The 14050-nt window shown below is 41.8% G+C and overlaps 1 protein-coding gene across 1 annotated transcript in view; it reads left to right on the top strand.

The window, feature by feature from the left end:
* The window catches only part of MLLT4 (myeloid/lymphoid or mixed-lineage leukemia (trithorax homolog, Drosophila); translocated to, 4), a 119862-nt gene that overhangs the window by 70370 nt on the left and 35442 nt on the right, over nucleotides 1-14050 (top strand). Inside the window, exon 19 of the mRNA XM_012658958.1 lies at nucleotides 557-643. Within this exon, the coding sequence (XP_012514412.1) occupies nucleotides 557-643 (87 nt within the window). The remainder of the gene's footprint in view (nucleotides 1-556; nucleotides 644-14050) is intronic.

The raw sequence follows: 14050 nt of genomic DNA on the forward strand, positions 1-14050 counted from the left end.
TAGTTTAGCCAGATTAATGCAGGAAGAGTATTTTTATTGTTGTTGTTGAAGGGGTGGGGAATTGTGCGGAGGGGTGCTCAGTTGCCTTGTTTATTTTTGTTGAGAGAGTCTCACTCTGCCACCCTGGGTAGAGTGCAGTGGTGTCATTGCAGCTCGCGGCAGCCTCCAAGTCCTGGGCACTAAGCGATCCCTCTTTCTCAGCCTCCCGGGTAGCTGGGACTACAGGTGTGTGCCGCAACACCTGGCTGGGTTTTATTTTATTTTTATTTTTACTTTCTTTTTGGTAGAGATAGGGTCCTACTCTTACTCAGGCTGGTCTTGAACTCTTGAGCTCAAGCAATCCTCCCACGTCAGCCTCCCAGAGTGCTAGGATTACAGGCGTGAGAGTGTCTATGTTTATGGCTTTTTTTTTTTCACCTTTCCTTTCCCCCGGTTTGCTTCTGTTTTCTTTCCCATTTACTGTAGTGAATGCGATCGACTAGATCATGAGTTGCCTAACCATATCAAAGCACTTCCATTTTAGTCATAAGATAAACCTTTCTTTTTTATCCTTTAGGCACAACCTCTTAGGAAAGAACCTGAAATAATCACGGTGACCCTGAAAAAACAGAATGGAATGGGCCTCAGCATTGTTGCAGCCAAGGTAGGGCAGAGTCGGTCACGAGAGAGTTGTCGACTGGTTCCTTAAGCATGAGTCAGTAGCTGGCCGGGGCCGGTCGCGTGGGAGTGCTTCTCCGCCTGTGTGTGCAGTGCGTGTTGAGTTCTGTTTGTGTGGGGGCGGAACGGAGCTGATGAATGAAGCTAGTGTGCTCCCTGGGCCCAATTAGTTGAGCAATGATCTCCTACTCTGAAAATGTAGCTGGCGTGAGTGACACCTTGAGATGGAGCAGCTGCTGCTCCCGAGGAATCAACTTGAAGGCATTGTCGCAACTCGATTAGCACAACGGGGAAAGAGAGCATCAGCACAGAAGAAAACTGTGCAGTGAGGACGGGCTCGGGTCTGCCAGTCGCCACGGCGGGCACTGGACACGCTGGGCAGGCCACGGTGTGTGTAAGAATTGGCAGCGCCCTCGTTACGCGGCAGGTTTCTGCTTCCCGTCTCCAGGTGTTCCCTTCCAGCAGGAGCTCACGAGCTCCTTAGCTTAGGAGCACTCTTCACCTCGGCTGTCTGTGGCTCTGGTGGGGACTGCCTGCCAGACCACCCTCCCAGAACTCAGTGTTCGGGTCCCTTTGCCCACTGGTTTGTGGCAGGCTGTGATCTTTTCTTTCAGTTGAAAGAAATGAATATTGTGGGTCTTTGAGTCACTTATTAAGCCTCTTCTACTGTGTAGATACTCGGTTGTTTACTCATCATGAATTTTAGCTTTGCATCAAATTTAGATATTTTCAATGGAATGAACTTTTTTTTAGGTAATATTCAGTAACTAATATTTCAGTTAGCTTTGCTAATATTTTGCTTAAAATTTAACACTTCAGCAACTAAAATTTTTATCTGTGTTCCTATCTTTAGGGAATATATGAAAAGCTAGCATATATTATGTAGTAATATGATAGTAGTGCCTTCTGAATTGCACACTGTTAATGTGCTTTGAGAAATATTTTTAAATTGATAATAGTCAAAAATTTTGGTTTGTATTTCCTCTATGCCAGAATTATATTACCCTGAGTATTGACTGGGAATAAATGGACTACTCATTGAAACCCTGCCATCCCCATTGCCTAGGGAACTGCGAGTCCTAAAGGCTTGCACTGAAGGCTTTCCCCTCCACCCTCTGATTTCTAAGGGCCCTCTGGAACGAGGGCGTGGAGGCAGCCGCGCAGTCAGTGTGGTGCAAACAAACGTGCAGGGGAGAAAAGTGTGTGGGCCGGGCTCTTACATGGGAGCGAGGTAGTGAGCTCACCACTGGTCTGATGAGTACACAGGCTCTTCCTGACCTGGGATTTTGCGTCTCCCATTCCCTTGTGCTACTTCTAAAAAACGTGGCTTCCATGTCCTTCTTTCCGGTGACTTCCCTGGCAGCACGCCCTGCTCACCACCGTCCTCCACGTTGGGCACTTTCACCACTGGGATGAGGTCACTGGGTGTTTGACGCCCTTTTCCCTGTTAGCCCGACTCTGTGTCGCACCTTCACTGTAGCACACCGCTCCCCAACAGTCACTGGCACGTGGTAGGCAAAAAATAGTTGTTGAAAAAAACGAATAAAGGAATAAATAAGAGCAATTTTTTAGAGTGGGTATTTGATTTGCTGTTATGCATGTCAGTTAATTTATTTAATAAATTACTAACTGTATTAGAAAAACACTCACTGAGTTAGCTATGAGGAAAATTTGTTGTCCATAATCTTAGTCATAATAAGACAGATGCCTGTGAAACAATACGTGGCTAAGATCCATAAAACTTTACTTCGAGTATTTGAAAGAAGTGGGTTGTGGAAGGCATCATGGAAGAACTGGAATTTCAGCTAGTCCTTGGAACAAAAGTCGTTGGAAAAAAGGAACAAGGGAGGTCTGCTGTGGGTGGAGTGATAACACACGCAAGGACAGAGCAGACGAGTCCCATGCCTGCCATGTTTGGGTGAGACCTTCATCCTGGGGGAGAGTTGCATAAGGAGGGCGGTGCTCATTAGCTTAAAACTCCTGATTGACAGGTTGTGCTTTATCTTGTAGGTACCGCAAAGAAATAAGAGTTTGGAACAAAAGAGGAACACGATGACACTGACATTTTAGGAGGCTTTATTTGGGTATGGCGTGCAGGATTAGTTAGAAGAACCCAGGACTAAAGATGGGTGTTGGTTTAGGAGTCAGGTGGGGGATCCTTAGTCCTTTTAGAAGGTGAGTTGAAAGTACTGTGTAGGGAACAGTAGGAGCAATTCACATGGGGTTCACCTGCGATAGGTGGAAGGTGGTCCAGAGCCCCTCTGCCCACCTCACAGTCCAGGATTTCTGCACACTCCTGATCAAGGTCGTGTGCATGGGCCTCGTTTCCAGGCTGTGGAATTTAATGAATCCACAGTGTAGAACGTTTGGAAATGTGAAAGGGAAAGTGTCAGCCATGGAATTAATTTTCTTCTTTGCTCATCACTGAGTCAGCACCCATTGTCAGGGAGAAAGTACTAGGAACAAAAATTACTCCATGGTACGCAGACAGGGGAAATTTGACCTCCATGTTTTCTGTTATGTTGTGCTGTAATCTTATTTCAGATGCTTGTCTTGCTTGAGATTTGAGGAGTGTGGGGCTTCCATTATCAGAATTTCCATCTTTTCCAGTTTAAAAAAAAAACTCTTTCAGTACAAAACTGCTTGTTTTTCTGTAGATTAGAGTCTGATTTAGTTCAGCAGTCTTTCAGAGTTTTGCTCTTCTCCGTGGTGTGATATCCTGACATGTAAAGGAACCGGCATTACCTTGCAGCACGGAGGGAGGAGTGGAGCTCGGGGTTCACTAGGGCACTCCCTCCCCTTACCAGCTGTCCTCTGGTGGCTTTTTCTCTGTTGACCTCTGTCCTTGCTGGCTGTCAGGTGGACCATTAGGGTGACAGGCCAAACTGAAAGTCACAGTGGAGCCTTTATTCATTTACTGCAGCAGAGCAGGCATGAGTAGATGCATAGAATCCTCTCACTTCCAGCACTCCCCCATCCCCCAAGGCTCTGCCTATTTGTGGACAGGGAGGCAGAGGGGAAGGGGTGAGAGGGAGGCAGAGGGGAAGTACCAGACGCCAGGTGAGGGATGCTGGGCTGGCTGAGCTGCCGCTGCTGCTTTCTCCAGAGGTCCCAGCGGCTGTGCCTGAGTCCCCCCAGCGCGGTGGACCCCTGCTGCCTGTGCCGGTTCCACCTGGCCTCTGTCTGCCTGTTCATCCATGCTGCTGCCCACACATGTCCTTACTTGTTTTTAGCTCCTTGCATGTGGCTACCTCTTTCACCCCCAGCCTCTGCTGACCCCTCCTCCTCTGTGAGCTGTGTGTCCTTTTTGCATTTGCTGACATACAAGGAAACGTCAGAAGAAAATGCAGTCTTCGCTTGACATCTTCAACAGAAAGAAGCTTTGTCATAAAAATAAAATTACTATGGAATTCTTGTTATTACAAAAGTATTTGTTATTTGCGATAAGAAGATACAGTAGGTATTGGTATAGCACAATTACTGATTTCCATTAGTCTAACATTATTGAGGAGTCCTTAGGGGTTAGCTTCATGGTATATAGTAGTTTTAAGACTGGGTCCTTTTTATTTGATTAGAATTAGAATAAACTTAATATAAAGGGAGTGGCTAGTTGTTAAAATAATATTTCAGAAGAGAATATTGAGAGCTATTGTGTGAAAAGTAAGGGTATAATTTTTCACTTTTAATCTTTAAATCTCTAGAGCTTTTTTTTCTTATTTCCTATAATAAGAAATTTTAAAATATTTGTAGAAAAGACTGGAAAATAATTATTAGTATTTCTATCTGGGATATAAGATTACAGAATTGGGTCTTAATGGGGCATAATAACACAGGATTAGACAGATACAAATCAAAGGGGATGGGCTTTATACCAGCTGAAGCCAGACTGGAAATGTGGCCAATGCGCACGTCTACACTGGACCTGCAAACTCGTGACTCGTAAATTAAATGCGCTCTCCTTCCCTCCCCTGCCCCAAATCACTCAGACAACAGTTCTTCCCCGGGAAGAGCAGGGCTGCAGTGGCTGTCCCTTCAAAGCAGGCACTTCAAAAGGCAGAGAGCCCTGCAGAGGTGGAGCACCTGCCCTGCTGGGCATCCCCACTTCACGTTTCCTGAGCCAGGTGAGAGGAGAGGGAGGGGCTGCAGAGGACCTGCTCCCCTCTTCCCTGTGGACACAGACCCTGCGTCCCTTTTCTAAAGGGGAGGGATCATCCCTAACATGTAGATGATTTTTACTTTGTGTTTTTGGTCTTTTCAGATATTTTCCACAGTGAATACAGTGTGTGTATAAAATGAATATAAATAATAGTGTGTGTGTAAATAATTGTGTATAAAAAATAGTGTGTATAAATTTAAAACTGGAAGAAAGAAAAGGGAGTTCAGATTTAGTCCTGAAATGGTTAATTCATCAGCTTATAAAAGAGATATATTGAGACTAAGTATGGATTTGACACTCACAAAAGTTACCCTTTACCTAGTAAAAGTTTCCTTCTCCCTCCAAAAATACGTAATCCAAGGCACCACTTTATCTTAACAGTACATGCTCGTGATACCTTGAGAGATGAGACCAAAAATGTGGATGAGGAATGACATCACGGATCATTGTGTGTTCAAGGGTGTCTGCTGAGTGTCTAAACTCTGGTGCAGAGTGGAGGTCAGGGAAGTCTGCTCTGAGGGTGAGCGTGCGGTGGCCAACTAGAAGGTGGTGGTGGAGCGCTGTAAGCCAGCGTGGGGGAGCCATGCGAGGTATGTGGAGAAGCAGGTGCGACCAGATCATGGAGCAGTGTCGACAGCCTTTGTGCAAGGGGCCAGACTAGATACCGTCTACTTCGTGGGCCTCATGGGCTCTGTTGCCTTGAGTAATTGTACTCTGATGGCAACCACAGGGCAGTTGGTGGCTGAGCATGGCTGTGTACTAATAAAACTTTATTTATGAGAACAAGCCTTGTGACAGTGGGTCTGGACAGAGCTGGGGGTTTTATTATAGGTGAAATAAGGAGCCTTTAAAGAGGTTTAAATAATAAAGCATAATATGATCAGAGTGCAGTTTTAAAAGTTTATTTTTACTAGTCTATGGAGCATGAATTAGAAGTGAGTAATAAGCCAGAGACTAATAAGTAAGTTGTACTGGTTTTGCAAATGAGGGATTCCTGGAGGCCAGCATAGGGACATGGCAGTGGAGATGACAGAACAGCAGCCAGCAGAAGCTGTGCCGTGTGCAGAGGACTGAGATTTCTAGGACAGATGCTCTCTCAGGGCAGGCATTTCTCCTTGTTCATGCTTGATGGTATTTGTTGAATGACAGTTTTGGATTAGTTAATGAATTGGATATTGTAGATGGAAGAGGGAAATATTGAAGTGAATCCTGGTTCCGTCTTGAGCAGCTGGGTGTCTGGAGGTGTGACTTACTGGAGACAGGGCTGCTGAGACAGGGAGGCTGATGAGGGGCCAGCGTTGGGGGATGTTGGAGAGTGGGGCTGAGCGAGTGTATTATCTAGCAGATAGTGGGATAGTGGAGCTCAGAAGGTTAGAGCCAGAGATAAAATTTGGGTGTCAGCATACTGATGCTCTGAAGGAAATAACTTGAAGAAAATGGCCTATTAACTGGACAGTGTGCCAGTTTCAGAAATGAAAAATAGTATATTAATGCCTGATCTTGAAATGAGACCAATGATGGCAGTGTACTTGCATACCTGAAGACTTTAATACAACCCATTTTTCTCCAGCTCATTTGTGCTGTCTGTGGTCCTTGGAAAGGAAGGCTCCGCAAAAGAAAACAGAAGTCAGCAGCACTGTAGAGTTGATAGATGCATAGGTCTGCATTACTTGTAACAACAGAGTCGACTGACTTTTGAGATACCAGTGGTGTGTTTTAAGCACAGGGTAGGTCAGTCTACAGGGGATTTTACCTTCAGCCGGAGTAAGAGCTGTCAGCCCTGCCTCTCACAGAGCATGTGGTGTGGCTGGCGTCACGTGGGATTCTGCTGCTGCCCAGGCTCCGCAGCCATGCTCCCGCAGCTGCGGCTCTGCCTCTGCCACCAGCAGCCATGGACACTGAGCAAATCGCCCCCCTCTCGTACCCTCCGCTTCCTTGCCTTTGACACAGTGGTACGGAGTTCCCTCAGGTAGCCAGTAAGAGAAGCCGTACGATGATGTGCTTCGAGCCCGCCACTTTTGTTCATGTTATCCCATGGCTGTATGGCGCATTTTTTTCCTGCAGAAGAGCCTGAAGGCCTGTAGTTAAATTTTATCCCCAGTAATCTGTGCGTTTTTGTTGTTTTCTGTAAACTGTGGTTTTTATATTTGGCTTAGTCTTTTTTCCTTTTTTAATTGGTATATGGCTTAGCTGCTGCAACCCCTGAACCATGTTTTGATGTTAAGTTCCCTGACTCGCCTTCCACATGGTGGTTAAGTTTTATGAAATCCAGATGATTTGGAAGCAGTGTGGGTATGCAGTTTACTTTTTAAAACATTGCTTTTGGTCGGGAAGTTAAGTATGCTACTTCTTACTCATCTGTGGGACAACACTATGCTTCCTGTTTAATTTGGATTTAAAAAATACAAACAATTCCCTCCTTTTTATTTGTCTAGCTCTTTTTTAAAGTTTAATAAAGTAAAAAGTGAATGAAAATCAGAGCGGACTGGTTACGTAAGAGTCTGCGTATTGCGTTGGTTCTAGCTCGTGTTGATAAATGCCATACAGTGTCACAGCACCCAGCTCAGAATGTGGCGATCCGGTCTTGAACAACCAGCTGTCTCGGTTGCTGTTGAAAACTGAGAGAAGTAGGTGATTCTTTTTTCAGTTCAAGAAGTTACTGTAGTTCAAGAGATGAAAATGTGGTTCTCTGTTGTTGGAAGAACACAGTCCGTGGTGAGTTTCTTCAGGGTGCTATTGTTGATGTTCTTGTGCAATCTCTGTGATCTTTAAAGAATGCTTTTTGTCCTACATAACTTGTTTAAACCTGTCAATAATTAACTTGATCATGAAGCAACCATTTAATGTAGCTTGTAATTACACACCCAGATGTTTGTTGCTTTTTATTTTATGCTGCAAATTCTTAAGGTTCATAAAAATGTAAGGCTCCGATATGCTTCTTAAACTTAAAAAAAAGCCATAATATTTAATCCTGCTGGTTATGACATGGTGAAAATTGCTGTAAATAGTGATAATTGCTGCTGCTTTATAACTGCCGAGGACGTCTGCAAGAACATCCATGATGTAACTTAACTTTTGGCCACGTTAGGTAGTTTTACTTTAGCTAGTTTTTTCCTAAAAGTGAACATAAAAATGACAATTGTAAAAGTACTTAGGATATTTTACTATTTTATTTAAAAATGGATGATTAATTAGTGCTTTAAATATGTTCCGGTTTGTACTTTTAGACTATGTACTGATTCTAAGTTTCTAAATCTTAGCTTAAAACACAAGATTCTTGCGCCCTGAAAATGAGAGAGTAAAGAAAGTGTTTGTTAGTATACCTTTTTCTCACCATTTGAAGAGTAGGTTTCTTACATAAACTGTAATTTAGTCCTTTGAAGAATTTGAGACCTTCTTTCTTAAGTTCTTCATAGTCTTACTATGACCATGTGGGAAAAACCTAGTCAAAGAAATGAAGTCAGGAAATTCTGGGTTCCTTTTTAAAGTCAATTTCAAAGTATCTAGTGTGTCTAGAGTTTCTTCCACGGAAATGCCAGAAATATCCACCCATTAAGTTGTATGAAATGATGGAGTGCCCTTCATGGCTTTTGCTTATGAATTTGGGCACAGTATTTTCTATTTTTGTGTCAAAAGCAAAATAGTGAATTATATAAAAGAATAATTTTTTTATCCCAGTTTATGGCCTAAGTGCTGATTGCTTGCATTGACTGAACTACTGAATTCAATTATGGTATTAATATAATAGGAACCCAAAGTGTTAATCCTCTCAAGAGCTGTCTTTTCTCACAGTGTGTGGTACACACGGAAAACGGTGATGTTTGTAGGGCCTCCCTGCACGAGAGGCTCAGGCTGCCCTGGCCTCACCCCGTCTCCCTCAGTCAAGGATTAGGGAACGGGTCTGCGCCCTCTGCACACTCAGGACCTTGGTGAGCTTCGTAAGGAGTCTCGGGGTCACCTCCGTGTGTGTCTGTCGACTGAAAATGTGCTGATTCACAGACCACTGCTGGAGTCTGAGAGCTGCGCTCCTTGCCTGGTGAAATTCACACACAGATGGGGCATCCGATCTTCAGGGATCACAGGCCTCCTGCCCCCACCATCTGTGGGAACATTTCCAGGGTCTCCTATCTAGTTCATTTCCCTCTTTTTATGGAGAAGGGAAAGGTAGATGTGGTGTTTCTTGTTTTGTATTTTATACAAAGCATAAACAACAGAGCTGGAACTACAGCCTCACTCTAGAAATCAAGCTTAGTTAGTTTGTTCTTACCACTGATTTTCATGGTTGTTGAGGGTAGAATTTATATAAAAAGTAAATTTTAGAACTGATTATTTTAAAATTAAGGTAATTCCTATAAAAAAGAAATATCTTTAGAATGTTTTCGAAACCTTAGTTTGGATTTACTTCTCTGGCTAGAAATAAAGCAATTTAAAACCTTGGGGAAAGTAGCAAGTGGGTAGAGCATCATGCTGAATATGCCTGATGAGTTTCGCATATTCCTTGTCTCTGAGGTCATTCCTGCCACTTATTGTTTTAAAACCCCTAGCTAGAGAATCCAGACTAGGTTTTCATACTGAGAACAATAGGGTTGGAGTCATGCTACTTTGGCCAGCATATCTTTCTTCCTCCTGCTTTTTCTTTTTCCTTTTTTTTTTTTTTTTTGGACGGTGTTTTAATGATGTCTTTACGGTGTGTTAATCATACTCCCACACGCACGCAGGGTTTGCCTCTGGGATGTTGGAAGCATAGGTTCCTTCTGACTGAGCCTCCCTGTGCCTGTGGGAAGACTACCTAGACTTCTACAAAACGTCTTCCAAAAAGGCACGTTGGCAGAATTAACGAAAACAAGACATTTGGGGAGCGTCCTTTTCCTTGTGGCCATTTCTCGTCTGTGGCATGTAAAGCCGCTAACAGGTGTGTGTTTCTGTCTCACTGCTGGAGAAAGTGTAACGGGTCGCGGCCGGGTTATTGCTGTTTTTTGTCATTCTTTTTGGTAACTTTTTTGTTCCCATGTTGCCATTCTCTCTTGTCACTTTTTCCACAGGCAGTGATCTTTGTGTTTCATTTTAATCGCTTTTTTTTTAAGGACTTAGGATCTAGCTCTCTTTCCTCTGTACTACCTGCTAATCCGTGTGTAGTTATCATTCTCTGGTGTTCTGGAAGTATGCTGAGGGGCACAGCTGTTGAACAGCAGTTTGAATGCTGTGCTGCTGATGTTCTCAGGGTTCTGGAAGGGAAAAGTGAATTTAAAATTTTACTTCCAGTATTTAAATTTGTTTAATTAAATTCCAAAATTATATTTAGTGAAATTGGTAATTTCTCATGCCTTTGAAATCTGACTGCTTTCCAAAAGACTCTTCACCTCACACTTTTTTAAAAAAAAGATTTGTTAAATGAATGAGTAATCCTAGATCGTTACAATTATTCTTGAAGTTTTGCAAATAAATGGACTAAGATGCAATAATATCTTCTCAAATACCATTTTAGGTTCCTTTAGGCAAGTAATTCTTAAAATTATTTAGCTTTATATATTTGTTATGTTGTATTCTCAATTTATATTCTCAATTTTAATAGCTTTTTTGTTGCTTTTATTGTTGGATATCAGGATATGTAAAGTTAGCATATTTATTATGGTAAAATCTTGATTTTGCCCAGTAATTTGCATAATTATAAATTTATTGCTAGTACTTGTGGTTACTGATAACATGCATACTATGAAAAACCTATAGTGTTAGAGCAGTGCTGTTCAACAGAAATAATGTGAGCCACCTAGGGAATTCTAATTTTTTTACTAGCTACATTTTGAAAAAAAGAAAACAAGTAAAATTAATAATATATTTTATTTTACCTAATACATCGAAATGTTATTTCAACATGTAGTCAACTTAAAGTCATTAGTAAGATATTTGCCATTCTTTTTTCCATACTGAATCTTTGAAATCTGGCTATATTTTACACTTACACATTTCAATTCGGACCGGCCACATTTCAAGGGCTCTGTAGCCACGTGTGGCCCTTTGGCTGCCATATTGGACAGCATAGTTTTAGAGTGTCTAATCCTATTTCACGAATATCCTTAAAACTATGTCTTTACATTTCTACGATTGGCTTTTGGTTGGTCTACAAAGCTTATGCGTATATCTTTTAGGGATTCATGTGCAATACACTGACATGCAGCAGCAAAGAACATATAACTTCCGAACCTCATTTTCCTTTTTTAATTGAAAAGAAATGGAATTACCATAATATGAACTTTAATTTTATATGTGTATGTATGTGTGTGTGTGTGTGTATATAAATATAAAATAGGAACTAATAGGTTATTTTAATAAATTTTGAGTTTAGTCTTACTAGACTATATTTGATTATGCATTGTTTAGAAATAAGTCATAAATTAAGTGGTTTAATATTTCTGAAGTAATTAAATTCTGTTTTATACAGATTTTTATCATAGGCAGTAACATTCTCATTTTTATTCAGATGAGGTAAGTCAGGTAGTGAGAGCTCCCTGATGTGACGGAATTATTGTGGCTTGACAGGTGGCAGTTTGCTCAGGCACTTACCTGACCAATAGCAGACCTGTTCCAGTCACAACTGGCAGAGATGAAGCAGAGCTCTTCACTCTGCTGTCCACTCAGTGAGGGGTGGACATTCCAGGCCGGCACTGCCATGGCTCCAGTGAGAGAGTAGACAACTGATCATTGGGCAAAGATTGTGATATTCGAGCTGGAAGTAACTACCCACGTTGACTTGATAAGTATCATTAGAGATTCCTTACAGTGCTTTCATCTCTGGATATTCATCTGTGATTTTTTTGTTTTTCTAAAATAATTACCAGTAGAACTATAATTTCTCTATACAGCAGTTGTATTTATTTATGACTGAGCTGGACATGAAGTACAGGTAGGATTCACAGCAGAGGGGGAAGGAGAGAAGGGCATTTCAGTAGAGCCAGTGAGTCTGTGTTTGCAGGAAGGTACAACGTCAGTGGAATGGTGACATGTTTACAGAAACGTGGCAGAGGAGTCTGTTAAGTGGAGAATGTTTACTAGAGAAGTAACTCGAAGTTGGGACCATGTTAGGAAGATCCAGATGCCAACCAAAACTTGGATACCACTTAAAATAGTCTAGATCCAGATTCTTTACTTGCACGGAGTGTTGGTCTTCCTCTAGAGTATTTTTCTTAATAGCATATTTCATGATACGTTGTCTGACTTTTAGTCAATCTGATTTTTATAACCAACCTTAAATAGCCCTTTTAGATTTTAATGGGTCTCTCATAATCATGAATGCTTATTTTCCTCAGATGAAAACCTCTTTTGTGACAAGCAGATATAAAATCAGTTTACTTGGAATTTAAAGAAGCGATTATAACTTAGAATTCAGTTAAATTCCCAATGTGTAAGAAAATGTTACCTGTTATATACTAAATACTGTGTCTTTTTTCATTGTCCATTACCTGATAGTAATGGATTTGAGAATGTCCTAAAATAGCACATTTGATGCCAACAGTCCAAAATGCTTCACTCTCTAACTTTCTCAGTCAGTAACTTTACAAAGTTATATTGCTAACTCACACATAATGGACATATATCGGTTACTTCTTAACTTACAAAAGTATTCATGCAGTAAACTTAGGGACTGTCTCATCTTGGGTTTTTAAAATAAGGAATTGACCAAATTGCAGTAAATTATAAGGCAGCCTAGCTGGGAAGCTGCTCTGGAAGGGACAGAGGTCCTTGTACTCAGTCTTACCACGGAATGGGAGGAAGGGACCATCTGTACAGGTGGCTGTGATACAGGATGAGAAACTCACTGCTGAGAGGGAACAAAGGCAGTCCTGTGGGAACGTAACTGAGGAGAGATTGTTATCTCCCCGGCCCTGGGAAGGTGAGTGGGCTGGCAGGTGGTGGCAGTGAGCCCCAGAGACAAAAGGTAGAGAGAATTCGGGCAGACGTGTTGCATCAGAGCCACGTGAGTCAGAATAGAATGGGAGGGGTGTGAAGGGCAGTTTGGGTCTGGCCTGGTGCTCTGGGAGAGGAGCAGGCTTCAGCTCGGCTGCCTTGTGCCCGAGGCTGCTGTGTGTTTGACAGCAGCTGGCAGCCGTGAGGTCTGGTCGGGGTAGCATCACCTGAGCTGTGCTCCTGACAGATCAGTCATGAGGAGAGATCCTTATTTTGCCAGAATTTTCCTGAAATTTATAACGTAAACATCAGCCTATTTAAAGATAGGTAGCAGTGTGCTGTCAAATATCTGTATACATGATCAGTTCTACTTGAGTATTTAAATTCAGACTTATTAAATTTCACAGTGCGTGTAGTGTCATAAATTACCTACCGTATAATGATGTAGGATTTCAGGTTATGTAAATATGATTTGCAGTTCATATGGAGTCTACAACCTAAGCTTATGATTTAGTTTCCTACTTATGTAAAGTAGCTATGACGTGAAAGAGCCTGGTAGCTGCCCTCAGGTATGCGATTACCAGTCACATGAGTGAAGAAGTTGAGACACGAAGAGACAGGGCTGCGAGGCTGCATTCGGTTGTGAACATGGAGCAAAGACATCCTCCTAGAGCGAGAGCTGTGAGTACCAGGAGAGCCCTCCGGTGGGCAGCGCCAGCCGCGCGCAGTGCTTGGTTTTAGAGAGAAGCAGAATAGTCCTGTTCTCACTGTCTTTTAGAGTTCAATTTTGATTTTTTGATTTTTAAAAAGAAAGAGTTTGTTTTATTACAGTTTATCTAAATAAGTATTTGGGACTTTTTTGGTCTTTATGAATTGTAATCTTATGAAGCATACCAGAAATAGAGAGGGAGCCTTGGTTTATAGTTTTAAAAATATATATTTGGTGTTTTCTTATTTATAGTAGTGTTATTAAAAATACTGTATGACTAGTGTTATTGCTAAACATTTTTGTTGTCAGAGATGATAATTGGTTATCTTCTTAAAAGGACGGTTCTTATTTACATTACAAGGTCAGCATTACATTAACCAAAAGATAATGCCATTTGAAAATGTAGGTGACACGGACAGTCAGCCTTCTGACATTCAATAAGCATTGCTTTTCTATCAGTCAAGTACAAAGCAGAGGAAAAGATAACTGTTGCTTTTAGAACTTTAAAAAAAAAGTGTGACCTAGGATACCAGTTAAAAGGGAGTACTCTGGGATTTTCAGTACTCCAACCAGAGTTGTTACTGGACGACTGTTTAAAAAAACTCTACCACGAGAGCAAGGGTTTT

Source organism: Propithecus coquereli, unplaced genomic scaffold (assembly GCF_000956105.1).
Source record: "Propithecus coquereli isolate 6110/MARCELLA unplaced genomic scaffold, Pcoq_1.0 Scaffold591, whole genome shotgun sequence".
NCBI lineage: Eukaryota > Metazoa > Chordata > Mammalia > Primates > Indriidae > Propithecus > Propithecus coquereli.